Below are 27,975 nucleotides of genomic sequence, written 5' to 3'. Positions count from 1 at the left end.
TGGACAATCCTAAATATGATAATGCATCAGTGCACTGCAAAGTATGTTTATCTCCAAGACAGCTATGGCTTTGAGTACCAGGTTTGCAGGCTGCAGAAAAAGAAAATGTGACAGGGTGTGTAGTAGTAACAAATTGCTATTGATTGGCAAGTGGTAAATGCTCAACAAGATAGTACACCACAAATGCAATAATTGGTCTTACATTGTTCAAACAAACATGACGAATTTCCAACAGAATTCGGGCAATAGAGATGACAAAAAGGGTTCTCTAATACAAAAAAGAAAACAATAATTAACCGGCTTATCTCCATGCACTACTTTATTGGACAAAAGGGCTAGTCGCATAAGAGAACATCTGATAGTGCCTGCATGCCATCAAGGACTCTGTCAGCAATGCAGAATTACAACCGACGAGATCTTCCTCAAGTTATGATCCAAACAATGAGCAAGAACGATACCAAGAATCTGCTGTAGCGTCTGGCAAATACCAAATACAGAATTCATTTGAATTCTGACATTTCACAGGCGTGTGGCATGTTGCTCCACGAGGAAGAATTGAACATGATACCGTCGCCAAGAACAGGTCTGCAATCGATACTCAAGTCATTGCCCAGAAGCATTGCTATGGCATTGTTGAAAACTGATGGATCAGCTGTATTCCCAGAAAACAATGCATCTGGCCTGAAGTTTTCAGGATGAGGTGAAGTGTCCCCAGGTTCATATTTAGGCCCCATTACTTGCTCTCCAGATCCCATTGAAGTGCTTTGTGCTGCAAAACAGTACATCATAAATAACCGAATAATCACATCAAAGAGGGATGAGGAATTTCAGAGTCCAACCTGGGGAAACTTTGGAGAGCTGAAAGATGTCAGGCGATGCAGCGCTAACAGGAGGGGTGGATTCAGTGAATGAATTGCCACTGAAAGGAGCACAGTCATTGAGGAATGGACCAGGATGTTGTTCTTCCCAGTATTCCTGACACATATCAAACTCTGGGCTAAGAACCGTAGTATTACATGGCGTACCGACAGAAGAACTAGAACTTATCACAGATGTCTGTTGGTTCTTCCCGGATCTTAGGGTCTGAGCTTCATGAATCAACTCTTCCAAAAGGCCACTATTCCTTGGCGACGCGCACTCTGATTTCACTGAAGGGGTTGCTGCTGGAGACTGCAGGTAGGGATCAACTAACTCAGTAGGCTGCAACGCAGGAGCTACAGTGTACTTGAGCCAGCTGTTTGGATCAGATTCAGTATCTTGGAGTGAAGGGAGCTCCATCTTCAAAGGACCACTTGTGGGCCTAGAAGCAGAGAAATTGCCATTTAAAAAGGCATGGCTGCCATTAAGTGCACCCCCGAAAGGTGCAATAATCTTGCTGGTAGAGTTGGCTTCATGGAGATAGTCAAAACCCACAGCCTGCTTGAGCTTCTCAGAGTCATTTGAGAATTGATCCACCGAGGAAATCACACCGTTGATGGTATCGCTCAATCCAGGAAGCACACCATCAGACTGTTTTAGCATCCCTGTCTGGTTTACCTGATCCATGAAGCTACAGCTTTTTGATGCAAAGCTCTGGCCAAGGAGATTGCTTATAGAAACGGCTGAAAGATGTGGTGCATAAGGTAAAGCCTCTGAATTAGCAATGAAATTGTCACAGGTAAAATCTGGTAGGTAAAGACCATTTGCATTCAGAAGATCGTTTGACAAATTCTCGCCACAGTCAAAATCACTGGAGCACTGCTGATCTTCATTTGAGGATTGATTGCATACGCTGGTAGGATAGATGGGTAGGCCAGCTCGCTGGCATCTCTTTATTCGAGTATTCCAGTAATTCTTTATTTCATTATCAGTGCGCCCTGGCAACTGAGAAGATGTGCTCAATGTAAGTAAAGAGGAAAAAATACAGAAAATATGTGCAAAGAGTTCAGGATAAATGATAAGCTTACTCTAAAGACTTAGATACACAGGATACATATGAAATAATTCGGCAGACAACAGCCTAATTTTCACTCACATCATTACGTGGACAAGTTTGATCAGTTCAAGAAATCATAGAAACTCAGTAAGTTCACACTATTATGACAAAAAATTAATTCGATTCTGTGAATCATGAAAGTTAACAAGATTGAAAGGCCTTAGATGGTTACTCTAAGCTTGCGAAGAATAATAGCACTACTTGGTCAGACTGAAATAGATATCAATTATGTTACCTTGTGAATTGTAACTATGCTGTTTAGAGTCCTAGACAACGGACAATTTAGCTAGGCTTGTTCCCAACCCCTTCTAACACAGTGAACAATCCAAAATGAACAGATTTAAGGCAAACAACTGCACCAAACAATTTTCAACCTTCGACGTAGCACAACTTGCTCTCAGTAACAACAAAGCTGGTGATGAACACTATTTGTATTCTTTGCTACTCACATGAAGAATACCTAAGCCCATCTTCCCATATGATCATGACCGCATCCATGCAGGAGTAAAACCGACAAAGATGAACTTGAGAAGATAAAGCTACAGAAGAATCATGTAAAAGTGAACGGTATGCTTAGATCTAAGCTTAGAACCTTAAGAATTGTAAATCAATTTTGGAAATTGAAAGCAGTAGGGCTTCATGCAGGTTGCTACTGTACTACATGAGAGTCCTTTTAAAAATCACCAAACCTAATTTCTAAACCAAAAGCTTGATAACTTTCTGCCTTGCACTAGAAAAATATAAGTTAATGTTTTAGAGCATACAAGTAACACCAAGGAAAATAATGTTTAATACAATTCTAATCCGTGAAACAAAATACTTCACTTGATAAAAACCCATAAAAGTATCCTTCAAGAAAGGCAATCAACCAATCACTACAAACGAATTCTACAACTTGGAACTAAAATTAAAATGATCTAATAGCACACCAATTCTCCCTGGAAACATCAAGTTAGGTGGTGGATGAAGAACTGCGCATATCATCAGATTAGGCAAAAGATCAAGTAAACCTATAATAAGCTTTTAACTGACCATGACTCAGGGGAAATCTTTAGGAGTAAGAACAGCAATCTCTCAACTGCTTAGTATGAACAAATACGTACAGCAAATGGGATCAAACACCGGGGGGGGGGGACGGGACTTACATGAGCGGCCATCCGAGCCCACTTGTTCCCCATCTTGGAGTGGAGCTGGATGATGAGCCTCTCCTCCTCGGCGGTGAAGGCCCCCTTCTTGAGGTTGGGCCTCAGGTGGTTCGCCCACCGGAGGCGGCAGCTCTTGCCGCACCGGAACAGCCCGGTGTTCTTCTGCACCGCGTTCCAGTTCCCCTCGCCGTGCTTCTTCACGTAGTCCACCAGGATGGCGTCCTCCGCCGACGTCCATGGCCCCTTCTTCAGCGGGGGCCCGCCGCCGCGGTGCGGCGACCCCCCGCTGCTGCCGTCGTCGGCCACCGGCGAGTCCATCTGCTCCTGATGGATCATATCGCAGTCGCTCTCGCTCTTCACCCGATACATGGCGTCTCAACTACACCGGAAAATTTGGAAGCTTTAGATTAGATTACTACTGCTACTACTTGAATTATGACAGGTAAAAATTTAAAAAAGAAGAAGAAGAAGAAGAAGAAGAAATCGATCACATAGTACCCATGAAAAAAAAATTATGGCATGGTTAGTGACACAGACAAGTTACACCAAAAGATGATAAAAGACAAACCAATTAGACATGACTACATGAGTGATTGAAAAAAGCAGGTTTTGTACATATGCAATGACGAGAAGCCGAGTGATACTGATGGATCAGAACCTCTTGATTCCCAAATTCGGCAGAGGGGAACACCGAAACAGTGAAGTATAGAACCCAATCAAAGATTAAACCGAACCTGCTCAGCTCAAGAGCTCCCCAAGCACAACAGCTCACCAAAGACGATTTTTAAGTGCAAGAAACGAGAGAAAAGGTGGTGTCTTCCCCCATAATTCACAGATCAACCAAAACAAGCAGCGCGAACACCACTCCTGAGGTGACGAGAACCGAGAATTCAATCCCCACGGAACAAAACCAGCCAAAGAAAGAACAAAAAAAAAAAAACCAGAATTCCACCACTCCCCACCCCACCCAGATCATCCCCTCTCCACCCCAAAAAAAAAAAGAGCCAGAATTCCGCAAGAACAGGAGCTAACCTGGCCGAACCCCGCAGCCGGGGGGCTCAAAATTGGGGCTGAATTGGAACCGAGCGGAGCTCCAATTGCCCCCTCCTTTGCTCCTCCCAGCTCGTCAGTAGATTGGACTCGCAGGGGGAGCGACCTTGCGGACGAGCAAGAGAGGGATCTCGCCCACCCAGGCGAGACGCCGCCACCGCTTAAGCCCACCGGAGTGTGCGGAGAATTTTCAGCAAGAGAGAGAGATCAGAGAGAGTTTTGAGGACTGGATGAAGAGGAGCTGAGCAAGAGAGTGGGGCGAGTCTGCAGGATGGGGGGAGTCTCTCTCGCGAGGGGCGAGATTATAAAGCTGAAAGGTACAGCAACGCTATTGGGCAGGGCCGCATGGGCACCCCATTTTTCCTCTCCCTCTCTCTCTCTGGGGTTGAATTTGTTTTTATTTCCTCTTTTTTATTTAGTTGCTAGCATGATTATATTTTTGTCCCATGTATTTATTAATTATTCATTTCTCGAGACAACAAACGTGTGTTCTGGGAATTCTGAAAATTCATATTTTTTTCACGTACTAGTAGCACATGTTAGGCTGTGTTTGGTGTCGAGGGTTGAAAACCATTTTATCACTCGTAAAACAAAGTGATTAATTAGCGAAGATTATTTAGTTATTAGCCAAAAATTAGATTAATATAATTTTTTAAGAAACTTTTCTGCATAAACTTTAAAGAAAATCTGTTTAGTGGTTTAGAAAATATACACGTGAAAAAAAGAGAAAGTATAAGTTGAAAAATTAGAAAGTATAAGTTAGAAAATGAGAATATTGAAAACGCCCTTAGTCGGTCACAAAATAATGCATAAACACAAGAGGAAATCAAACTGTCACTTGTGAAGTGATATTTCCAAGTTCCGAACGAGATCAGGAGGAATTTAAGAAAAAAAAACAACTTAAAAACAAACGACTACTCTGTTTTTCTATTATTAAGACGATACCACTTGAGCTACTAATGCCTCCACTTATACACTCTAGTGCTTCTATTAGCGTATACTCCCTCCGTTTCGAAATATTTGACACCGTTGATTTTTTAGCACATATTTGACCGTTCGTCTTATTAAAAAATTTAAGTAATTATTAATTCTTTTCCTATCATTTGATTTATTGTTAAATATATTTCTATGTAGGCATATAATTTTTCATATTTCACAAAAGTTTTTGAATAAGACGAACGGACAAACATGTGCTAACAAGTCAATGGTGTCAAATATTTCAAAACGGATGGAGTATAAGTCAGCTAGAAGATGGACGAAATGATGATGAATATACCGCTTGATGAAAGCCGAGACACCTCTCGATCTCTCCTCATTCTACACACAGAGAGAGGAAAAACTAGGTCCAATTTGCCCAAAGCGAAGGGCAACCTTTATGCTAAAAATCCAGAGAATTTTCCACACCTGGTAATCTCATGCGCTCCTCGCTTACCGCTTATATCTCCGCACCGATTCTGCGCACCTTCTACGTACCTACGCTTTCCCCTTCGTACTACTCTGATGAGTGTCTCTGCCCTCCCAATTCAAGCCATCATTTCTAAACGACATATTTACAAATAAAAAATAATTTATCAATAAAATTTTATATACATGTTTTTAGCGATCTAAAAAACAAAGACTAGAAAATAAACTTTGATAGAAAAACATTAAAATCAATCCTAAATTTAAAGGTGAAAATTTAAATTTTGGCAGATAGACCCATGTCAGGGCATGAACTGATCTGATCATCAGCTTGAGATCAAGCCAACCCCGGCCCGGCCACGGATCAGGAGCGGAGCAACCGAGCAATCCGTGGTAAAAGTAGCCGGATCTACGAGGAAAATACTCCGTAGAAGTAGCCGCATATTTGTCCGGTTGCTTCCGCATGCTCGCGTAGTCGCGTACTCCGCACCCGGGGCGGCATCGCGTGCGGTGCGCCCCGGTTTTTTGATCGGCTAAAACACGCAACGACGCGCGCGAAGCCCTCGTGACGAGGCGAGAAACGCACAGTGGGTCGCGCGCGCGCGCGCGCGCGGCCGCTTGCTGGTTCGGGACGACGGGTTTGCACGTGGTGGTGGACGGGTGATCGTCCCCGTGCGCCTCGGCCTCCCGCTACGAGAGGAAACTGCACATGCGTTGCTCGGTCGCTACGCCTGCCGAATCACACTAACGCGCAGATCCAAAGTTTGGTTTCAAACTTCAGTCCTCTTCCATCACATCAACCTATCATACACACACAACTTTTCAGTCACATCATCTTCAATTTCAACTAAAATTTAAACTTTGCGCTGAACTAAACATGACCATTTAGCCTGCTCAAGACAATTTTGGTGGTGTCCGATGGGTTTACTATAATTCTGCACAAACAAACGGAGTCAACTATAATATATACTCCCTTCATCCTAAAAAAACAAATCTTTTCACGAATATAGCATTTCCTAATACATTTAATTTAGACATATTTCTATCAAATTCACTATAGTATTAAAAAATATTATACTCGTGCATTGGTTTTTTTTATTTTTTTTTACGAAGGGAGTACCAAGAGAGTCTGCAGAAGAGGGCACTGAAAGTCTGAAATGACACTGCTTCTCAGGCTGCAAGGCTACAACTTCATATCCTTTCGGCCAAAAGAATGCAATTCCAAGTGCGTGGGGGGTAGGATATCAGATTTCTGCTGTTCCTCTACCCTAAACTCCATAGGTTAATTGCTCCGAACACTTTTCTAGTGCACGCACGGATGGCTTGTTTTTCTCTTATAATTGTTGTTTGATTTTAGTGCCATACGTTCTCTAAGCACTTTTACCGATCTACTAGTACTATATAATTCCTACTGGATGTAAGTGCCTGCTTTTTTACATACGTAAGTACTGGACGTCTGGATGTAAGTGCTGCTTTTTACATATACGTGCGTATGAAGTTGGTACTAAGATCAAGGCTAATAATACAGTCGACCAGTCTCTTAGCCTATATATATACTCCCTCCATTCCATAATATAAGGCACAACCACTTTTCTTAAATGTTTCATAATATAAGTCATACATGCAAACATGCAATTAACTATGACATCTTCTCCATTAAATTATTACTTTTTTAAATCCTCCACTCACATGTTATCTAATCCTATTGGATGCATGTATTATATTTATTAGGATGATCCAAACTACAAGATGATAATAACTATTTCTTGGTCTTTTGGGTTAAGGGTGGTTATGCCTTATATTTTGGAATGGAGGGAGTAAGAACACCCACAATGGTAAAGTAAGGTGCTCTCTATAAAACATGTACACCTCAGCAATATACTAGATTAATAGTAAAACACCTCAATAGTATGTCTACATGGGTATCTATAGCTCTCTAATACATTGTCTCGTTTTTCTCTATAGACTATCTCCAGCTTAGTAGATAGCTTTGCTCTCTCTCTTCATTTAATCTTTTCCAAGTAGAAAAATATGCTGACATGGATCTCTGGTAGAGAGTCTATAGATAACCATTGCGGGTGCCCTAATAGTTAGCTCTTTACTATTAATATATGGCCCACTTGTCTTTTTCACAGAGTTTTTTGGTTCTTATGTTCAAGCTGCTTATAAGTTTATAGTCCGCTTCTCCCCTTTTCTCTTCTCTACCTCAATATTTAGCTGGTTTATAGCCTACTATTATGCATGCTCTAATAAAGAACTCGTCTTTGAGCCTCTAAAAAGATGGGTATAGTATCCCAGCCACCTAGACCACCTAAAAGGAAGGAATTGGTCTTTGGGAAAAGTTGCAGCACTAGTTCCCTAAAAAAGGAAAAGAAAAGGTTACAGTAATAACTGTAATTGTAAATCATCGCAGCTCATCGCAAAGAACGATACAGTACTATAGCGTGTGTGAAAAGTCCTTGCAAATGGAATTGAAGTACAGCAGCAACGCCGACGTACGAGGCCATCAGAATCAGATCAGTGCTCACTCCAAAGAGATGAACATTAACTCTGCGTCCGTGTGTCAATATGTCATGTGTGTACAACATGCTTATCCCTGTGGACCTCGCGCGAGTACTACTGTGGTTGGTTAATTTGCGTCGACTTACCGCTGGTCTCAACGAGGACTACGGGTACACGTACGCCGTCCATTCTGAAGTGCAACAGTAGGATTTCATACAGATCTTGTCAGAGCTTAATATGATGCCAAAACTTCTTTTGGTACCAAGGTAAAAAGGGAAGGTAAAAAACATATTCTGGCAAGATTCCGTCCCGTTCAGGCGTTTAGCTTCGTGGTAGTAGTTCATTTCGGTAACCGGTGTTTGGCCAGAACTTGTGCTGTGTAGGTGAATGAATTTCTCGTTCTAAAAAAAGAAGTAAATGAATTTCTCGGCCGACCCGGTGATGGAGAGATGTTACATCTGGATTGGGTTGGTCTCCACGTGCATCGTTTCGGCGAGACCAAACTCCAGCTGCCTGCGACCAAAACCGATCACACGCAGCGAATGCGAGCCAAGGGCTAATACTTGATCAGTGGCCGCATCACACACGCCACAGAACACAGCTTAGCTAAGGCCCTGTTGGGGAAAAGAATATTTTTGAACGTCATATCGGATGTTTGATCAAATATTGGAAGGGGTTTTCGGATATGAATAAAAAAACTAATTTCATAACTCGTATGGAAACCGCAAGACGAATCTTTTGAGCCTAATTAAACTGTCATTATCAAATGTGGGTTACTGTAGCACTTATGGCTAATCATAGACTAATTAGACTCAAAAGATTCGTTTCGCGATTGCTATGTAAATTGTACAATTAGTTTTTGCTTTTATCTATATTTAATAATCCATGTATGCGTCTAAAGATTCAATATGACGTATTTAAGAAAAAAAAATTTGGTAACTAAACCAGACTTAAGTAGTAGTAGTACATCCCAGCTATAGCCGTGCACGATTGACTCAAAAAAACAGCATGCAGGACTATATTAAACATTCAGCTATGTTCTGTAGAAATTCGGGAAAAGAAAAATATAGGATCTCAGTGTTTCAAACAGGTACTATAGTCTATTACTATCTCCGTCCCATAATATAAGAAGTTTTAAGACCTTATATTTTTGCTTATGCTTATGCTTATTACCTAAAGTTTGAATTTTTCAACCTTAAATCTGGAGTTGATTTTGAGGTTTTTCTTCATCGAAATTTATTTTTCAGCCTTTACTTTTAGATCGCTAAGAATACGTATATAAAAGTTTTATTCATAAATTATTTTTCATTTACAAATATATCGTTTGGCTTATTCGCTAAATAAGCCAACCGATGGGCACATTAAAGTTGGACACAATTATTAAGATAGTAGGTAGAATTAAGGAAAAAGAATGAATTACCTCCCGCCCAAACTATCGTGGTCGACCGAATTACCCTTGAACCCGGAAACTAGATATCACTCGCCCAAACTTTTTATACCGGATGAATTAACCCCTCGACCGAATCCAGAACAGTTTTATCCTGGCGTACACATGGCAACCCAATTAGCATTTTCTTTTAAAATAATAGTGGGACCCATATGTCATACCTTCACTTCCTCTCTCTCTTCTCTCTCTCACTCTCGCGCAGGCGCAACCGCGCAAGGCATGCACGGCGGAGGCGGACCTCCCCCGGGTGGCCAGCGGCGGAGACGGACTCCTCTAGGCCCCTCGCCCAGGCCTCGAGGACACGCCCCTCACCGGACTTCTCCTCCTCGTCTTCGTCATCATCCTCCGGGTTGCGTCGCTAGGCGGATGCCGTGGAGGGCGCGTTGAAGTCGGCGAAGCCGTACATGGTGGAGGCTGCAGCGAGGAGCAAGGCGTGCACGGCGGAGGTGGCGCCGTCGTGGCTGCCTAAGCGAGCTCCGTCTCCACCGCCGACGAACATGCCGTCGACGCAAAGCCCCCTGGCTTCATCCCGCTCCGTCGCCATGTCCGGGAGCGGCACCCATGCGTCGGCCTCGGTGTCGTTCCCGCCGACTAAAGCGCTTTCCTCTCCTCGTCATGCCAGCCGGCGACGAACACCCACCTCCCCGCCGCGGCGCACGTGAAGAACGACCGCCTCGGCGCATCACGCATCTCGTCCTCAACCTTCGCCGCTTTTCCCCGTCCACTTTGATCTCGTCAACTGGCAAAGCAGCAGCAGGTGGCGGGAGGAGGGAGCAAGAAGCCGCCGCAGACGCAACCGTTGCGAGGCCGCCGCGCATGGGTAGGACTGCGCCAGTGCCGCCGCACGCGAGTCCACCATCATCGCCTACCAGGAGAAGATCTCCGACGAGACCATCACGCTGCTGTCCCCTGCCACCAACCCCGCGCCTGGCGCCGAGCCGCCGCCGACATGAGCCTGCAGGACGGCGTCGAGAAGGAGGTGGTGGCGTCCCATGCCGCCGCTGCTCCCTCCCAGAGGAGTATTTCGCCGCCGCCACCTCTACGTCCGACGCCGCCGCCGCTCCCTCCCGGAGTTCGCCGCCGCCGCCGCCTCCATGTCCCGCACCGTCGCTGCTCCCTCTCGGACCGCGTCGCCGAACGCCTGCCGCTGCGAGACCCGCGAGAGAGAGAGAGGAAGAGGGGGAAGAGGAGTATGATAGGTGGGTCCATATTTTTTTAATAAATAATATGTTGACTGGATTGTCACGTGTATGTCGCGTACATCGCGTAGGTAATTTGTTCGGTATTGAAAGTTCAAGGTGAATGGTGTCTGGTTTTGGGGTTCATGAGGTAATTCGGTCGACCGCGATAGTTCAGGAGAGGGGGTAATTCGTATCTTTTCCTAGAATTAAATGGTGGAAGATTGTGATTAGTTGAGAAGTGAAGGTATGTGAGGAAATTGAATGGTGAATATTAGTGGATAAATTGTTACTCCCTTTATTTCACAATATAAGTTATTCTAGCATTTTCCATATTCATATTGATGTTAATGAATCTAGACATTTTCCCACATTCATATTGTATGTCTAGATTCATTAACATCAATATTAATGTGGAAAATGTTAGAATAACTTACATTGTGAAACGGAAGAAGTATATTTTAAGACAAATTATAAAGGCTAAAATTTGTTATATTTTGAAACGGGAGGAGTACTAATTTGATTACGGGTTTAAGTTCGATTAAAGAAAAGACCGACGGGTTTATATATATGTTCAGATTTCTTTTCGAAACTTTCCCTGTCTACCTGATGAATCCCTGTAAAGTTTTTTGAGACATGGACACGTCGCGTTCCGCGAGTCACCGATGTCGTCCGACCCAATCAGGGACCGGGGACCGGGACCGATCGACCGACCGAGACCGCACGCAGTTTTGGCACACGAAAAAAGCTCGTGGGGTGGGCCCGACGCCAATACACGCCACGCGATGCGAGCGTGGGCCCCACTTGGGCGCGACCTGGGCCCCGCCCCGCTCGACGTACGTATATTGGGGCGTATAGGATGAGAGTTTCTCGTCGCGAACTCACGCAGGAGATGAGGCAGCGGGGCCCACATCCCCTCTCCTCGCGAGAAGCGGGAAGCAAGCAAGCAACTCGGGGCTCCGACCCGAACATGCAACCTGGATTTTTCACAATTTGATATTTTTGAAAAACTAATTTCACAAATAGATTCCTAAAAACTTATCCCGAAAATGGTTCTACTAGGGCGCCGTCCTCCTGCCATCGTGGCAGATCGGCGCTGAGGTGGCAGGGAGAGCACGCCAATGTGGCTGGCACCCCCCGGTAGAGGAGAGAAATGTACAACTTTTTTTAAATTATTTTTTATATTTTTTTTCAGACTTAGTAGCACACAAGAACTAACTGTAGAAAAATTAAACTCAAATGGACCAAATATGTGACTTGTACAATTTTCCAACGCTATACCGAAAATCCCCCCTCCTCTTTGCTCTTCGTTGTTTTGGTTTTGCCTATAATAAAAAAAAGTAGATTAGATTTCGAACATTCTAGCCTTTTTTTTACATCTTTTACATCCTATAAAAAACTTAGGGTTTTGTGTTTTTTTTACATCCAGGTGTCAATTTCACAAAACATGCGTAACTTTCTCATACGGACTCGGAATTAAGCAAATAATATATCCATGTACATCTACAGAAAAAGTTTTCGAGGCAAGAAGCTTTTCGGTAGAGCTTTCAAAAATTAAACAGGTCACATATTTCGTCCATTTGAGTTTAATTTTTTTATGGTTGGTTTCCCCGCTTTGTCGGGTTCGGTGAAATTAAAACCTCTAAATTCCGCTTGCAAGATTATGTTTTCGAGGCAAGAAGCTTTTCGATAGAGCTTTCGAAAATATGTCACATATTTCGTCCATTTGAGTTTAACTTTTTTTATGGTTAGTTCTTGTGTGCTCTTAAGAGTGAAAAAAATCAAAAAAATAAAAGAAAAATTAAAAAATCCGGGGGGAGGGCGCTAGCCACATTGGCGCGCTCCCCCTGCCACCTCAGCGCCGCCCCACCACGGTGGCAGTAGGACGGTGCCAGAGTGACTGGCGCCGGCGCCCAAAAAGAACCATTTTCAAGATAAGTTTTTTCAGAGGTCTATTTGCGAAATAAATTTTTCAAAAGAACCAAATTGTGAAAAATCCAGAACATGCAATCCTCATGGGAGGGAGGCGTGGGTCCCACCGGAGCCAGGGGTGTGTGGGGCCCACCACCCTCCCTCTCCGCCTAAGCTCTCGCAAGTAGAAACTCCCAAGCTCAAGTGGCGCCTGACCATCGCGCTCGCGCCGCCGAATGCCCGATCGATATGAATTCACTTTTCACTTTCTGAATTCACCTCCCTTTCAACTCCATGATCTTAAATCCCACCTCTATTACGCATGTTTGATATGCTGTTTTCTTTGATTTCTTCAGCTGTTTGGACTTTTAACGTAGCACGGACGGTGATATCCACCGTGTTATAAGTGATTTTACAGTACTTAAGTAGTTTTTTTAAATATAAAATTTGGTATCTTTCGATACCTCCGATACTACGAATTAAAAAAAAACTCCAAATGCCTCCTAAAAGCTATAAAAAACATCCTTTTTATGTTCCGAAACTTGTGGCCTCTCTATTTGTTCAGGCCAGTGCGTTGTGCGTGGTGGTGGTGGTAGCAGTTGAGCTGAGCGATGGTCGACGACATCGGTGTGTTTCCGACCTCCCATGTGGGCAGACTGAACACACTCGGTCGAATGTTGCACCGGTCAAGGATCTGCTCTGCCTCGCCGTGCTACGATTACGACTTGACGCCTAGCTGGCTGGCCGGAAAAGAGGAAATACTGTGCATGCGCATCAGCAGGCTCACTGCCTCACTGCCATGCTGAGATCGGTGTTAGTTAACCTGCTGAAGTCTTCAGATTCGCCCTGTCGAATGTACGTACGTACATGCAGCAGGAGCAGGGTGCTAGTAAACCGGTAAACCCCCCAAGCAAGTCAATACTGGTACAGAGAAATCACACATCACCGGTCACCGCCCCGATCTGTGTTACCGATGATTGCCGTGCAGTTGCCGATCCAATTAATCCACCAAACGCAAAGAGACCGTGCATGCATGCACGATGCATCTAGTAGTATTTGGTAGCGGCGCGGCATACGTACTTGGGTACGTGTTTGGACTTTGAAAACGCGTGCAATGCTCGATCTGGTTCTGGTGCAAATTATGTGTATGTGCCTGCAACTGCAAAGTTAAGGTGTGACCGTGTGAATGCTCGATCTCGTCAGTCGTAGCTGCTCATGCTGACCTGATGACTGGAGTACATCAGGCGGCGGAACACTTGACCTGCTGTGCTGTGTACTCCCTTCTCCCCATAAAACATGAATCTAGAATTAGATGTAACATATTTTAGGATAACGAATACAGACAAAGATATATTTAAATTCGTAATACTAAGATGTATCATATTTTGTATTAGGTTGGTTTAGTTTTTTATAAGATGAAAGGAGCAGTAGTCAGTAGTGGCGAAGACAGCGTGGGGGCTAGGGGCCCCTTACCCCCTAATAGACTATTAGAGCCCCCGTTATACCCCCTAAAATTTTACTTCATATATTTATATTTTGTATTAGAAATATAGCCAATTTATATGAGACATGTTTTAATTTTTATTGGCCACTTTAGTTTAGTCTTTACTATAATTGTATACTGGCTTCACCACTGGAAGTCAGCACGGATGTACCTGGAGAGCGGCGCGCGTGCCGTATACACAACGTATAGTCGGTCGGTCGATCCAGCGTATACGTGCGTACAATAGTGGTTTGCGCCGCCCCAACCCAAGTCGGCACTTTCTTTACTCAACTAAATAGAGGCTTTTGCTCGTTTGTTCTGCTTTGCGGCACGGCTGCGGCTAGCTGCTCTAAAACTACAACTACACGAATTGGGTCTGTTTGGCTAGCAGCTGCAGCCAATGCTCCTGAATTGTGTTGTGATTGCTGCTGCCGCGGCTACACGACCGTAGCAATCTCTCCCGACCAGCCTCATAGTTAGGTTATTCATCTCAGAGCACGGCTATTGGGTCTGTTAAGCAGGTGTTGTTGTAGCTGCGCTGCAGCCTTCAGGTGGGACGAGGCACTGCATACCAACGTTGCTGGCTTGTAACTGCAGCCCGTGCAGTAGCTGCAGCAATGGCCTGTTCGGCAAGCTGTTTGCGGTGGCTGCAGCTGCGGCTGTGGCTACACCGTGTGCGTGCGGCACGATTGGTGTCGGCTGCAGTCCAGCCACAAAACAGGTTAACATGCCCATTTTCCTTCCATGTTATTAATTCCAAATGATCTAGTACACCAGTTTAATTGATTCTGTTAAATTTGTGCGCAATTCTCATGTACTATGTCTTTTTTTACTACTCTATCCGTTTCAGATTATAAGTCGTTTTGACTTTGATTAAAATCAAACGACTTATATCACTGGTGGAGAAACCATCTTTACTCCCGGTTGGGAACCCCCTTTAGTCCCGGTTTTTCAACCGGGAGTAAGGATCCGGGACTAAAGATCTTTAGTCCCGGTTGAAATAACCGGGACTAAAGATACATCTTTAGTCCCGGTTGGTACCACCAACCGGGACTAAAGAGAGAGGATCTTTAGTCCCGGTTGATGTTACCAACCGGGACTAAAGAGACAATAGCGGCAGTACCAGATGTTCCCCATTTTCTTTTTCTTTTTCCCTTTTTATTTTCTCCCGAATCAAGTAGGCAAATCCCCAAATCAAAATAACATCCCAAATTCACATCACCAAACCCACATCACAAATCATAAAATTACTTATACACACAAATCAAATACATCACAATATCCTAAGAAATTACTCAAATACATCACAGATCCAAACAATGAATCACAAATTTATAACTTCTCAGTCAAATACATCTCAGTGAATCATCACAAATTTTTTTAAAAAAAACCAATGCCGCTGCTGCCGCCGCTCGCCACGACCGCCGAGCGCGGCCCCGCCTGCCGCGGACCCGCCGGCCGCGGCCCCTCCGCCCGCCGGCCGCCGGGCGCGGACCCGCTGGCCGCGGCCCCTCCGCCCGCCGGCCGCCGGGCGCGGACCCGCTGGCCGCGGCCCCTCCGCCCGCCCCGGCCGCCGCCGCCCGCCACCGCGCGCGACGCCGCGGCCCCGCCGCCCGCCACCGCGCGCGACGCCGCGGCCCCGCCGCCCGCCGCCGGCCGCGGCCCTGCCGGCCTCCGCCGGGCGCCGCCCCACCGCCCGCCACGGCCGCCGCCGCTCGCCGCCACGCGCGGCGCCGCCAGCCGCCGCCCGCCGGCCGGCCGGATGGGAAGGGGAGGAGGGGGGAGGAGGAAGGGGAGAAGGGGAGGAGAGGAGGAAGGGGAGGAGTTGGAGAGGGGATGAGGAAGAGAGTTAGATCTGAGGAGAGGGGATAAGTGTGGAGGAGAGGATAAGGGATAGGGATTATATACTACGTGTTTAATTTTAGTCCCGGTTGGTAAGATTATCTTAATCTTTAGTTCCGGTTGGTAGTACCAACCGTGACTAAAGTGGTGATCTTTAGTCCCAGTTATTGACACCAACCGGGACTAAAGATTCTCGGCCCCTGACATACATCTGACAAGGGATAAACCGGGACTAAAGATCATCTTTAGTCCTGGTTGGTAGATCAAAATTTTTATAACCGGGACTAAAAACAATCTTTAGTCCCGGTTCTTTTTGGATCCGGGACTATTGTGGATTTTGCCGGACCGACGAAAGATGATTTTTCCACCAGTGTATTATAAAAAATTATAGTCGTTCAAACTACTATAAGACAATATTATGAAAATATATTCAATTATTGATCTAGTGAAACTAATTTGGTGTTACAAATATTACTATTTATCTATAAACTTAGTTAAATTTTAAAGTAGTTTAATATTAATCAAAGTAAAAAAAAGTTGTAATTTGAAACGGAGGAAGTACTAATTATGAAAGACTGATGTCAAGCAGCTAGCTAGCTAGTGGTGGCATGCATGCGTGGGCGGGCGGCCGTGTCGGTCGTTGCATTGGCTAGCTTAGCTTGTGCGCGTTGATGACTGGTGAGCTAGGCGCAGCGCCGGCGAGATCGATCAACCTACGTAGATAGGCGTACGCGTTTATTCGTTCGATCTGACGTGGGTTAGCGGGCAGGACAAGCGATCTGTTGTGAACAATGGCCCGATGGCCGCATGCGCATCATTCAAACGCGGCTCACATCGATGAAACTTTTCTCAAACTCTTGTATGAATGCATCACATCGATCGAGTTTTGTGAACATGTTAGATGAGAGAAGCTTACGACCATGTTTGAGAAGAAATAGCAATTATTTGGTCCTTCTTATTCCAAGTAAGATATAAATTTTATTTTGGTTTTCATTAGCACACTAAATCACCATCATTTTTCTATATACAGGTAATTTTCAGGGCAATTTATTGGCTCCGGTTTTTGGCACAATTATAAAAGTGTGATGAAGATGAAGAGTTTCTGAAAGTTGCATGTCGCAAGTTATAGACTACGGTTATGCAACTTTTTGTCAATTATGGTTAGAGATTTACAAATAGACTTCAATGATTGTGATCTCCTTACGTTAGTTTGGATTCTTTGTTATCCTTTGTGGTATGTTTTATTTGTTTGGAATTACGCTCTGAGTGCTACTATGTAATAATTGACTATAACTCTTTTGAGCAAAGACTGAGATTTTATATTCCATTATCTTAAAAAAAACTTAGCACACTAAATGATACGTCTGGTAAAAAAACATTATATGTAGGTAAGTTGTTTAAAATAATTAAAACTTAATTAATCATATGTGAATGGTTTTCTCATTTTATATGTCCATACTTAATCTTTATATTAAGTGAACTCAAACATGACCTTTAAGCATAAAAATCGTCAATACATATAATTAAGCAACTTTCAGTGTCGTCAAATTACAATTATCAAATTGAGTAGGACTCAAACTATAATCATTAGTTTGGCACCAAAATCTTGAGAAAAGAACATCATCATTACAAGTGAAGTCAGACTATAATTTACCAAAAGGACATCTAACTAGTAGCTGTTAACTGTGCAGAAATACTACTCCTAAAGACTATACCAACACAATTGTGTTGGTTACTCTATTGTATACAGTCCTACCCACCCCTTTTAATTAATGAAGTCCACTTTATTTCGTCGCAATAGTTCCAAAAGGAATTGTACCAGCACCAGTGTTAACCGACAAATCTTAAAAGGAAAACACACCTCTCGTCATATATAGCTCAATATCAAACGCGACATTTTGTGGCCGATGCGTGTGCTTTGATGCGTTGAAACACGCATCTTGCATGCATGAGTTCATGAATATATATATAGTACATTGCATAGCGAATTGAAAGAGAGGCATCATCATGTTGATTTGTCTTTGATATACAGATCAGTGTATGCACCAAAGTCTAAGTGTGTATTTTTCCCTCATCGTACGACGACGTACTACGCGTGCATCACATGTACGGAGCCTCTGTCTCTCTCTTTTTTTTTGAGAGAGAGAGAAGCCTCAGTCTCTTTGTTATGTAAGGTAGCTGATAATCCAACCCCTAACCAAAATAGCCATTCTAGGTAGCCACTTAGTTTCTTCGATTCATTCAATTTGCGGACCTGATCTTTTTTTATGGTACTACTACTTGATTTCCCTACATGAGTACTTACATGGACAAGCAAGGTAAACTCTACATATAGATGATCGATCCGGCCTGATATGTATCTATGCACCTCTCTGCAAAATTATTAGATGTGGATGGCACATCTGCAAAATCGTGATTATTTCCCGCGAATATTAACTTATATATATATATATATACACATCACCTTAATATAACAATAGAGTATATGTTTTTAATATGATAAATAATTGAACATATATATAAAAAATCAACGGTCTCATCTATTAAAGCCTATAACATCTTGCACCTGGGCTCTAGTTATAAGGGTTTGGTGTTGTGAAATTTGAACTTGTATATTTGCGTAACGATACATTTGTATTAATTTACATTGTTACTTTTTTATAATTATATATTCTCTCGAGAAATGAAAATGCTTTCCCTAAATAACAATGCATTGGTTGCTGATGTTACTAGCCAACAAAAGAAGGTGACCTCCCAAAGTGATGAGCTAGCTACAAAATTTTCGGTGCACAACGCAAGCATGCCTGCATATATATCCCATCCACACACACACACCCTTATTGCGTGCGTTCGTGCTGCCGCCTACGTGCATATGCGTGCTGCTTTCGCTGTACGTGATCGAATTGGGAACTCTTCTTCTCTTCGATTGTTGCATGCACATACCGTGCATGCCCCATTGCACCAATAATTTCCTCCGATGGCGACCTCGTCTCATCAGCAAGAGGCGAGATCGATCGTCGTCGTCATTGGGCGGCGGCGGCTGATCGTTCGTTCGTTTCATAGGTCGGGGTCACCGATGCGTATGTATGTATGCAGGTTTTCCTCTCATATAGCTCACCTCCAATCGCGTATTCAGTACACAACACTCTACGTGAGTACGTGACGAGTGCAGCAGTGCAAAAGTAGGGAGAAATAATCATGCGCGAGCTGGATTGAACAAACTGAAATACTAACACTTTAGTTACGTTTCAAGGTGATTAGTCAATAGAAAAGGGGAAAAAATAGTGTGCTCCATATAGGGCCTTCGAAAGGGTGAGATCTATTCATGCATATATGTCTCACAGGTTGGGGTTTTTTTCTTCTTTTTTACTCTTATATATGTCCATGATCTCTCAAATATAAGGGTGGTAATAGACTTAACTTTTTAGCCTAAAAAAATTTGAGAGCTTAATTTCTATACACTTTTAGCTTAGGAATATATTTAAAGGAGTAGATAGGATTGTGAAAAAACCCATAGTCCTTGATCCATTACAACCGCTAATTAAATACTACCAAGATTTTACACCACAGAATATGTGGATCTATTGAGACGCGTCGTCGCTCCGCCTTGAGGATGGGCCGACGCCGCTTTGCCACAAAGCCGAGCCGTCGCCCGGGGGGGGGGGGCGCCTCGAGGTGACGAACTTGCCACTGGTGATGGAGCCGTTATCAACCTCCGCGTTAGTGCCGCCGATGTCATCGCTGTTGTCCGAGAGCTGGCCAGACAACAATGAGAGAGCTCACTCCGTTGAAAATTTGCTGACAAGTGGGGCCTACCATATGCACGTCAGCAAAATCAGAGGAATTTTTGGTCCATACTACCATAGGACCTACTTTGCACGGCTTTTAATAGTTGAGGGGTAGAGATTTATGTATTGTGGTTTAGAGACCTTAGACAAACTTGATGTAAAGTTAAGGGATGTCATGTGAACTTAATATTATTTTCAAGTAAAATTCACATTGACATCCGGCCCAGCCCAACACACATATGGGGCCTGGTCATGAGCTGATTGGCTGACAGATCATACGTACTCCCATCAAACTCACAAATAAAGCTCCACTCGTGCGTGCTTGGGTTATTCGAGTCCCACATATGCCTTGTAGTATTACGTAATAATAATAATGTAATTACAGCAGTCGTGATAAATACGGACACTATTCGTTCGTGTTTAAAAGGTTATTTTGAATGCCCCCGGCCCCGCCGCACTATCATACGATCTCGTGCGTGAGATCGCTTAAATTGTAGGCCTCCGACTCATCAGATCGCTTAAATCGCGGTAAATTCGCTGTCCGAATTGAATCTCCGTCGACGGCAATGGCTGAATCCTCCGAATCTGCGTGGCCGCAGCAGAGTCAGCAGCTGCAGATTAGCAGCACAATGCCGGCCGGTTCTGCATGGCCGGAGGAGGAGAATCTCGAGAATCTCGAGCAGCCGCTTCCCCTGCTGATGCCATCGTCGGAGGATCATCGCGAGCAGCAGCTTGTTCCCGTTCCATGGCTGCAGCAGGATCAGGATCAGGAGTGGCATGAGCAGGAGCAGTTTCTTCCCCTCAAAAATCAGAATCAGGAGCAGCTTCAGGATCAGCAACCTCTGCAGGATCAGGAGGAGACGCGTAGATATTTGGGCGTGCCCGGAATCCGGTTCGTGCCGTCGGATATAGAACTTATCCTTGACTTCCTCCGGCCGAAACTACGCGGCGAGCAGCTGCCCAGCTACAGCTACATGCATGTCTGCGACGTCTACTCCGACCATCCTAAAGAACTTAGTAGGTTTGCTGTGTTCAATTTGTACATTTTTTTCTTTGTTAACATATATATGTATATCACACTATATTAACATATCACTATTTTTAGTATTAACATAACTATGATATTTTAGTTTTGTTTTTTTCTTAAACTGTGCATCTTTATCTGTTCTTTGTTAATATATATCACACTATATTAACATATCACATTATTATTTTTGTGTTAATTAACCTGCTATATATCACACTATTTTTCGAGTTTGCTGCTTAATTTTATGCACCTTTCTCTATTCTTGGTTAGCATATTTCACACTGTGTTAACACATCACACTATTTCTGTTTATTAACATATCACATTATTTTTTAGTGTTAACCTATCACACTATTTTTTTTAAGTTTGCCGCTTAATTTATGCATCTTTCCATGTTCTTGGTTAACATATATCACACTTTATTAACACATCACACTTTTTTTTTTGTTCTAGCGAGTAAGCTGGGTCCCAGCCGCGAAGGAAACTGGTACATGTTTTCACCTAGAAACCGGAAATACAACAAAGGCAAAAGGCCTAGCCGAAGCACCGGTCAATTGGGTTTTTGGAAGTCGACTACCAAGAACGAGGCCGTCCTTGACGCCCTCAGCGATAACATGTTGATTGGATACAAGGCATGCCTCACCTATCACGAATACGATGAGAGCATGCCGACGCCAAAGTTGAAGAAAGAGAACGCGATCAAGACGCCGTGGAAGATGTGGGAGTTCGTGTGTTCCAACTCCAACCGGCCGTTCGACGCGGAGGAGGAGCCCATGCGGGTTAGCTACTATCATATCAATCGCATGACTATATATATATTTTCTATTTAGAATAAGCTTATAGAATCACTTTTAAAACAAATGTACCCACATTTGTATTTTATGAAACTGATGAGCAGCCAGAGGTTTAAAAAGTTTGATAAAATAGTTGTTGTGACGATTAGTAGGAGTATAGTAATTCTACTGTGTGTTTTTTTTTTCTTTTTCTCCTGTTTATAAATAGCTCAACGACTGGGTGTTGTGCAAAGTTACCAACAAGGACAACAAAGTTACCACCAAGAAGTTCAAACCACAACGCAGCAAGAAGCCGAAGAAGCCGAAGAAGCTACAGCAGGAGGAACAGCCACAAAACCAAGGCATTGTGATCAGGCAGCCGTCAGAATCCGGCTCGGCCTCCTCGTCGCACCAAGAAATCCCTGGCTCTTCTCTTCCCGGAGCCGGAGGAGACGCCGCGGCCGCGGCGGCGACGGCGGCGGCGGTGGTGGATCCTATGCCATTGCATATGATTCCTCCTTCTTCATGGAATTATTTCAGCACGGGAGTTACTGCAGATGGTATTGTTATGGATGACAGTACGGGAGTCGATTCATATGGTTGTGTAGATGGTGCTGGTGCTCTTAATTTCCAGAGGAACATCTTCTACCACCGTTAATTTCCAGAAGAACATCTTCTACCACTGAAGATGGCAATGGCTTCTGTTCTGTGCAACAGTTTAATTTTTGGCGTTTTTTTTATCTTTCTGTAAATTTGAGTACAGTCTTTTATACTGTAAGTTTCGTGACAGGCTTTTGTGATAGATTGTACGGTAGGCTATTTTGGCTATACGATATGAGATGTTTATTAACTGGGACTACAATCTCTAGTGGATTTAAGGATAGAACGAATAAACTTTTTAGTTAACTCAATAAATCAGATTATGACAGTTTTATTTGGTGGATAGAAAAAATAATCATTCTGCTGGAGTCCTTTAATTTTCTTTTCTTTTTTTTTTCGAACGCGCAAATGGAATTTTTTTTCCTGCACACATGACGGACTGAATGAATTTCTGAAATATGAAGTTCTGAACTGCAATATGGTTTGGCTTATTGTCTGAATGAATTCTGAAATATGGAGTTCTGAACTGCAAATGTGCAATGCAATTTGGTTCTGATCTTTGAGTCTTGAAGTAAACGTAACTCAATTAATTAGATTTCTAAGATTATTTTTTAAATATCAAGATATATCGGCTAAATCTTCGAAGCTATTTATATGGGTAATGGGTGGGTAATGGGTAATGTGTATTAATAGAGGATTAGAGGGTATATGCGCATTTTTACGAGCGCTTGCATCTGTGTCTCGAAAAAAATGAAAAATTCAGAGCCTCTCTACTTACAGCCCCATCGGATGGCCTAATAAGCCAAAGAAAAAGCCAAATTTTAAATTTTCAAGCTTAATTTTAAGATTGATTTTGACATATTTTCAACATAGTTTCTTTTTCAACATTGGCTTTTAAGTCACAAAGAACACATTATAAAAGTTGTACTCACAAATTCATTTTTATTTCCTAATAAGCCGTTTTGACTTATTAGGAAATAAGCCAAACGATGGGGACCTTTAACTACCACAAAACGCTAAACACACCAGCGTCTTGGGCTTCCAGTGTTCCAGTGTGCCTCCGCCATGGCGGGGAAGCAGCTCCCCTCCTCCCTCGCGCGCGCGCGCGCCGCCTCCCCGCGCGGCCTCCTCGCCGCCGCCGCCCTCCTCCTCCTCCTCCTCCTCGCCGCCTCCTACTCCCTCCTCCTCTCTCCCTCCTCGCCCGGTGGCCTCGCTAGCCCTAGCTCCGGCCCCGGCTCCGCCGCCGACACCGCCTTCCTCGCCTCCCTCGACCGCTTCCTCGCCTCGCCCCGCCGCTCCGCGGCCCCCGCCGCGGCCCCCGGCGACCTCGACGCCGCGATCCGGGCCGAGGAGGAGGAAAGGCTCTACGGGGGCGGCGCCTGGCCGGCGGCCCCGGCGCCTCTCAGGGTCTACGTGTACGAGATGCCGAGCAGGTTCACGTACGATCTGCTGCGGCTGTTCAGGGACTCGTACCGCGAGACCTCCAACCTGACCTCCAATGGGAGCCCCGTGCACCGGCTCGTCGAGCAGGTCAGATCGAACTGCTTTCTGCATAGTCGTGGAGAGTGGAGCGTGCTTGGGTTTGAATTTTTTTTGTTCGCAAATGGTGACAAGATTGAGAAAATTGATGTGGATTGCTTGCTGTTTTGGGGTGAGAAGCATTGTGCTACTGTATGATGCGACATTGCAAGTATTCTCTGATGCTTTGGAAGGTTTGGAGATGTTACTGCTACAAGCTTGTGTATACATTAGATCTTAGTGGGTTGATATATTCTGATCCCATTAAGGACTTGTTACCATAGTTTTTCTTTTCTAAAAAAATTGGCGATTGATTAGATACGACCGTGTGATGTATTTGGGATCCGATGCTATCTTGTGAGGTGCATGTGCTTCTGGGTTGGATCCAATTCATAGAGTAGTTTTAGATTTTGATTTTTGTGGCAAGTTTTGTGAGAAGTGAGCTCTGGATATTCCTGACCAGTGACCACATGTAGTTTTTGATGCTAGACATCTTTGTGATTCCTGTTACATTTGCTATTTAGTCTGTACAAATTGGTAGTCATTTGTGTTTCAAGACAGCGGTTGAAGTTTGAACAATGCTCAATTTTGTTTTAACATTACAGATTCCGTACTTAGTGATGTACATCATGTGTCAATCGAGCTTCTGATGTTCTCTTTAAGATCCTGGAATAACTATCTCAATTTGGAAGGATATAATTAACCAGGTTTCACTTGTCGGCAGTATGTTTTTCTTTTTTTCCAATCTCTGATTTGTTATCTGCTCACATATGCAGCATTCTATTGACTATTGGCTGTGGGCTGATCTCATTGCGCCCGAATCACAAAGACTTTTGAAGAATGTTATCAGGGTTCGGCGGCAAGAAGAAGCAGACATCTTCTACGTACCATTCTTCACAACAATCAGTTACTTCTTGCTGGAGAAACAAGAATGCAAGGCACTTTATAGGGTGTGGGAGCATCTCTCAAGGTTTATTTTTCAGCTAGTGTTTGTTGTAGGGTATGCACATGGACTAGCTAGTGTTTATTTACAACTAAAATTTTGATAGTTCCTGCTGGCAGTCTGGCATTCAATACTCAGTAGTAAAGAGAGTTGAACTTTTCTCTAGTCATAACTGGAATAGGGCAAGGCTTTACCTGAGCTCAGTTTTCTTACCATTTTTTGTGATGGCTTTTCTTGGTTCACTTGACTGTAGGGATCATTTTCATCTATTTCTCCACATGTTGCACAATATATTCACCTAAGTTTATTATCAAGTGGACTTTGTCCTGAAATTTGTTCACCTAGGTGGCTAGGTTTATTTACAGAAGGATATTGTCATGAAATTTCTTCACCCAAGTTTATTTGCAAGAGGACAGTATTGATATTGTTGTTTTGTTGGTGTTAGGAAGCTTTGAAATGGGTTACTGATCAACCTGCTTGGCAACGTTCAGAAGGCAGAGATCATGTAATTCCCGTTCATCACCCATGGTCGTTTAAGTCAGTTCGGAGATTTGTGAAGAAGGCTATATGGCTTCTGCCTGACATGGATTCTACTGGGAACTGGTATGGTATTAATTGTCTGCTGCTTTGCCTTAAATAGCTTCTGCGTGCAATAGTTGTGTTACCAAACTCAGTTTCGCCCCTTTTCTCAGGTATAAACCAGGGCAAGTTTATTTGGAAAAGGATGTCATCCTTCCATATGTTCCAAATGTTGATCTTTGTGATTCTAAGTGTGTATCAGAAACTCAATCTAGAAGAAGCACATTGCTATTCTTTCGAGGAAGACTGAGAAGGAATGCTGTATGCTTCTTCTTGTCATTTTCCAGTTTTCGACAGCATGAAATACATGCACGCAATACTTCAAATTCAAGTTGGCTTATGTGAATCTTAATTCTTTATTCTGTTTTTTGTTTAGGGAGGCAAGATCCGCAGTAAACTTGTGACAGAACTAAAAGATGCAGAAGGCATAATCATAGAAGAAGGGACTGCTGGAGCTGACGGCAAAGCAGCAGCTCAGAACGGCATGCGCAAGTAAATATACAATTCTATTTTATTTGTATTGTAGCTGTTACTGAATATATTTGACTGGCAGGTCTCTCTTTTGCTTGAATCCGGCTGGGGATACTCCATCTTCTGCTCGTCTGTTTGATGCAATTGTTAGTGGTTGCATACCAGTTATAGTCAGTGATGAACTAGAGCTTCCTTTTGAAGGAATACTTGACTACAGGAAGGTAAACTTGATTTATCGCAGTATTAATGCACTGTTTTCTCATACCACATATCTTAGTAAAGGTTTTACTACGTACTCCCTCTGTTTCAGGTTATAAGACGTTTTGACTTTGGTCAAAGTTAAACTGCTTCAAGTTTGACTAAGTCTGTAGAAAAAATAATAATATTTTCAACTCAACACAAATTTATTATGATTCAATTATTGATTTAATGAAACTAATTTGGTATTATAAATATTACTATATTTGTGCATAAACTTAGTCAAATTTAAAGTAGTTTGACTTTGACCAAAGTCAAAACGTCTTATAACCTGAAACGGAGGGAGTATATCTGCGTGGAGCTCCAAAAATTGATGTCTTGCTTGAAGAACGGGATGCTGTGCTACTTTCTATTTGCATGCCCCAAACAATCAACAAATGGCCATGTATATGTCAATAGTCAGAGACTTAGGGTAGCTCAATGGCCATGTTGTCAGCTAGTTTGACAGGTCTGGATTCAATTCTACAAAGGCTATTTGTAGCAACCCTACTTTTCTGCACCAGTTAAGTCTCTGAAGTTTCTGTGATTTCCTTTTTTTTTTTTTTTTGGGGGGGGGGTCTGTGAAATTTGACATGCCTATTAGTTCAGTATACTTCAGGAGTTTTTTTACTTTGTGTACTTGCACCATGTGCTTATGCTTGTGATAAAAAACAAGGAGAGAAACTACCTCAGTGATTTTCCATTATAAATTAAATAAAGGCCCTCGGTGATTGATCCACTATAAACTAAAGAGCAGTTGGTTGCTATTCTGCATATACTTCACAATCTGTGGATACTTCATGTCTTGAATAACCAACATGTTTACTCGAGTCTTTTATGGTAGCATGATGGTTTTTTCATGTATTTCGCATTTGCATTTGTGTTGCTGCAATTTAAAGCACATATTTTCTATAATGAACTGCAGTGTGCAATGATTGATTTGTTCTGCAGATAGCTTTGTTCGTTTCGTCAAATGACGCTGTTCAACCTGGTTGGCTGGTGAAGTACCTGAGAAGCATTGATGCCAAAAGGATCAGACAAATGCAATCAAATCTTCTGAAGGTTAGCTTGGTATTTTAACATATATTGCATGAAGTTTTTCGGAAGCTTCAATTTTGTGGACAGCAATTTTACTTGTGATTCATTTACAGTACTCTAGACATTTTCTATATTCAAGTCCTGCTCGACCTCTTGGACCTGAAGATCTTACATGGAGAATGGTAATTCTATTCAAACCTTTGTAGCATCCCTAGATACTTAAGTAGCTGTGCCATGAAAAGAGAGATTTTCTTGCAACAACTTTTGTTAACACCACAAGCATTCCCATCACTCTATGCACATCATGCTTTAAAGAGCTAAGGTGTTTCATTTGCAGTTGCATTTTTATTTATGTAAATCCCCTCAATGAATTCATATGCCCACTTATGGAACCTGAAATGCAGATTGCTGGTAAGCTGGTAAACATCAAGTTGCATATTCGACGGTCTCAACGCGTGGTCAGAGAGTCAAGGAGCGTATGTACATGCGACTGCAGAGTGGGGAACAGCACGAAGATGTTTTGAATCTACCTTCTGTTTTGTCTTTCCTACTTCCATAGCTTAGCGATTCTTTAGTTATTACTTGCCCGGGCTTCTGATCACTAAGGCGCTTGTGTAAATTGTTCTTGAAAAAACACATCATAGTTTTGATCCATTTTGCCCGTAACATGTGTAATTGGGGTGTAACAATACTTCGGTTGAAGACTTGCAGATATGCAGTGTGCCAAATCCTGTGATGATAGAAACTTTATACTCAGATTGCATGACACCCAATGTTAAGGAACAAGATGTCCTCTGATGTAATCAAGGTTTTATTATTTGGCACATGCTTCAGTGATATTGTGGAATGACTAGCAGTTCTACTTGCTTGAACTTTACTCTTCATCGCTAAAGTAGGTAGTAGCTTTTTGCCTGATCTTGTGATGGTTGAGAAATCCAAAGTCACGTCGTAGGTAAAAGCGAGCATTACCGGCGCATCGTATTTTTATAGTTAATTCAACGAAAAGATCTGCAACTACTCGAAAGTTTGCAACCGCATTGTGTACCTAGCTTTGAACCAATTATAGA

The 27,975-nt window shown here is 43.2% G+C and overlaps 2 protein-coding genes and 1 long non-coding RNA gene across 4 annotated transcripts; 2 read left to right on the top strand and 1 right to left on the bottom strand.

Annotated features, from left to right (window-relative positions):
• Positions 1–159: 159 nt before the first annotated feature.
• On the bottom strand, positions 160–4,446 carry LOC4327362 (transcription factor GAMYB-like). 2 transcript variants are annotated; one of them, NM_001406318.1, is made up of 5 exons: positions 4,153–4,446; positions 3,121–3,499; positions 840–1,863; positions 459–769; positions 160–365 (listed from the first exon to the last, which is right to left on the bottom strand). In NM_001406318.1, the coding sequence occupies exons 2-4, from the start codon at positions 3,487–3,489 to the stop codon at positions 501–503; spliced, it is 1,662 nt and encodes a 553-aa protein (NP_001393247.1). In that variant the 5' UTR covers positions 3,490–3,499; positions 4,153–4,446; the 3' UTR covers positions 160–365; positions 459–500. The 2 variants fall into 2 exon arrangements, with proteins under 2 accessions (NP_001393247.1, NP_001393246.1); NM_001406317.1 differs by having other exon boundaries at positions 160–769; positions 4,153–4,444.
• A 10,028-nt stretch (positions 4,447–14,474) lies between these two features.
• LOC107279868 (uncharacterized) lies at positions 14,475–17,256 on the top strand. The gene is made up of 2 exons (XR_001542598.3): positions 14,475–14,813; positions 16,965–17,256. It is a non-coding gene; the product is annotated as an uncharacterized lncRNA (long non-coding RNA).
• Positions 17,257–23,152: 5,896 nt separating this feature from the next.
• Positions 23,153–27,741, top strand: LOC4327360 (probable arabinosyltransferase ARAD1). Its single transcript, XM_015766384.3, has 9 exons — positions 23,153–23,652; positions 24,417–24,590; positions 25,029–25,186; positions 25,276–25,423; positions 25,539–25,654; positions 25,716–25,854; positions 26,822–26,932; positions 27,022–27,090; positions 27,313–27,741. Exons 1-9 carry the CDS (start codon positions 23,188–23,190, stop codon positions 27,430–27,432), a joined length of 1,500 nt encoding a protein of 499 aa, XP_015621870.1. The 5' UTR covers positions 23,153–23,187; the 3' UTR covers positions 27,433–27,741.
• The last annotated feature ends 234 nt before the right edge of the window (positions 27,742–27,975 follow it).

Source organism: Oryza sativa, chromosome 1 (genome assembly GCF_034140825.1).
Source record: "Oryza sativa Japonica Group chromosome 1, ASM3414082v1".
Classification (NCBI taxonomy): domain Eukaryota; kingdom Viridiplantae; phylum Streptophyta; class Magnoliopsida; order Poales; family Poaceae; genus Oryza; species Oryza sativa.
This window is presented reverse-complemented; position numbering and strand designations above follow the sequence as displayed.

Bases quoted from the DNA above. Each gene is read 5' to 3' on its own strand.
- LOC4327362 (NM_001406318.1), bottom strand. From the start codon at position 3,489: ATGTATCGGGTGAAGAGCGAGAGCGACTGCGATATGATCCATCAGGAG. The intron at 1,864-3,120 runs GTAAGTCCCGTC...ACATCTTCTCAG, and splicing joins GGGCTCGGATGGCCGCTCAT to TTGCCAGGGCGCACTGATAA. The intron at 770-839 runs GTTGGACTCTGA...ACTGTTTTGCAG, and splicing joins GCTCTCCAAAGTTTCCCCAG to CACAAAGCACTTCAATGGGA.
- LOC4327360 (XM_015766384.3), top strand. From the start codon at position 23,188: ATGGCGGGGAAGCAGCTCCCCTCCTCCCTCGCGCGCGCGCGCGCCGCC. The intron at 25,187-25,275 runs GTATGGTATTAA...CCCTTTTCTCAG, and splicing joins ATGGATTCTACTGGGAACTG to GTATAAACCAGGGCAAGTTT. The intron at 26,933-27,021 runs GTTAGCTTGGTA...ATTCATTTACAG, and splicing joins TGCAATCAAATCTTCTGAAG to TACTCTAGACATTTTCTATA.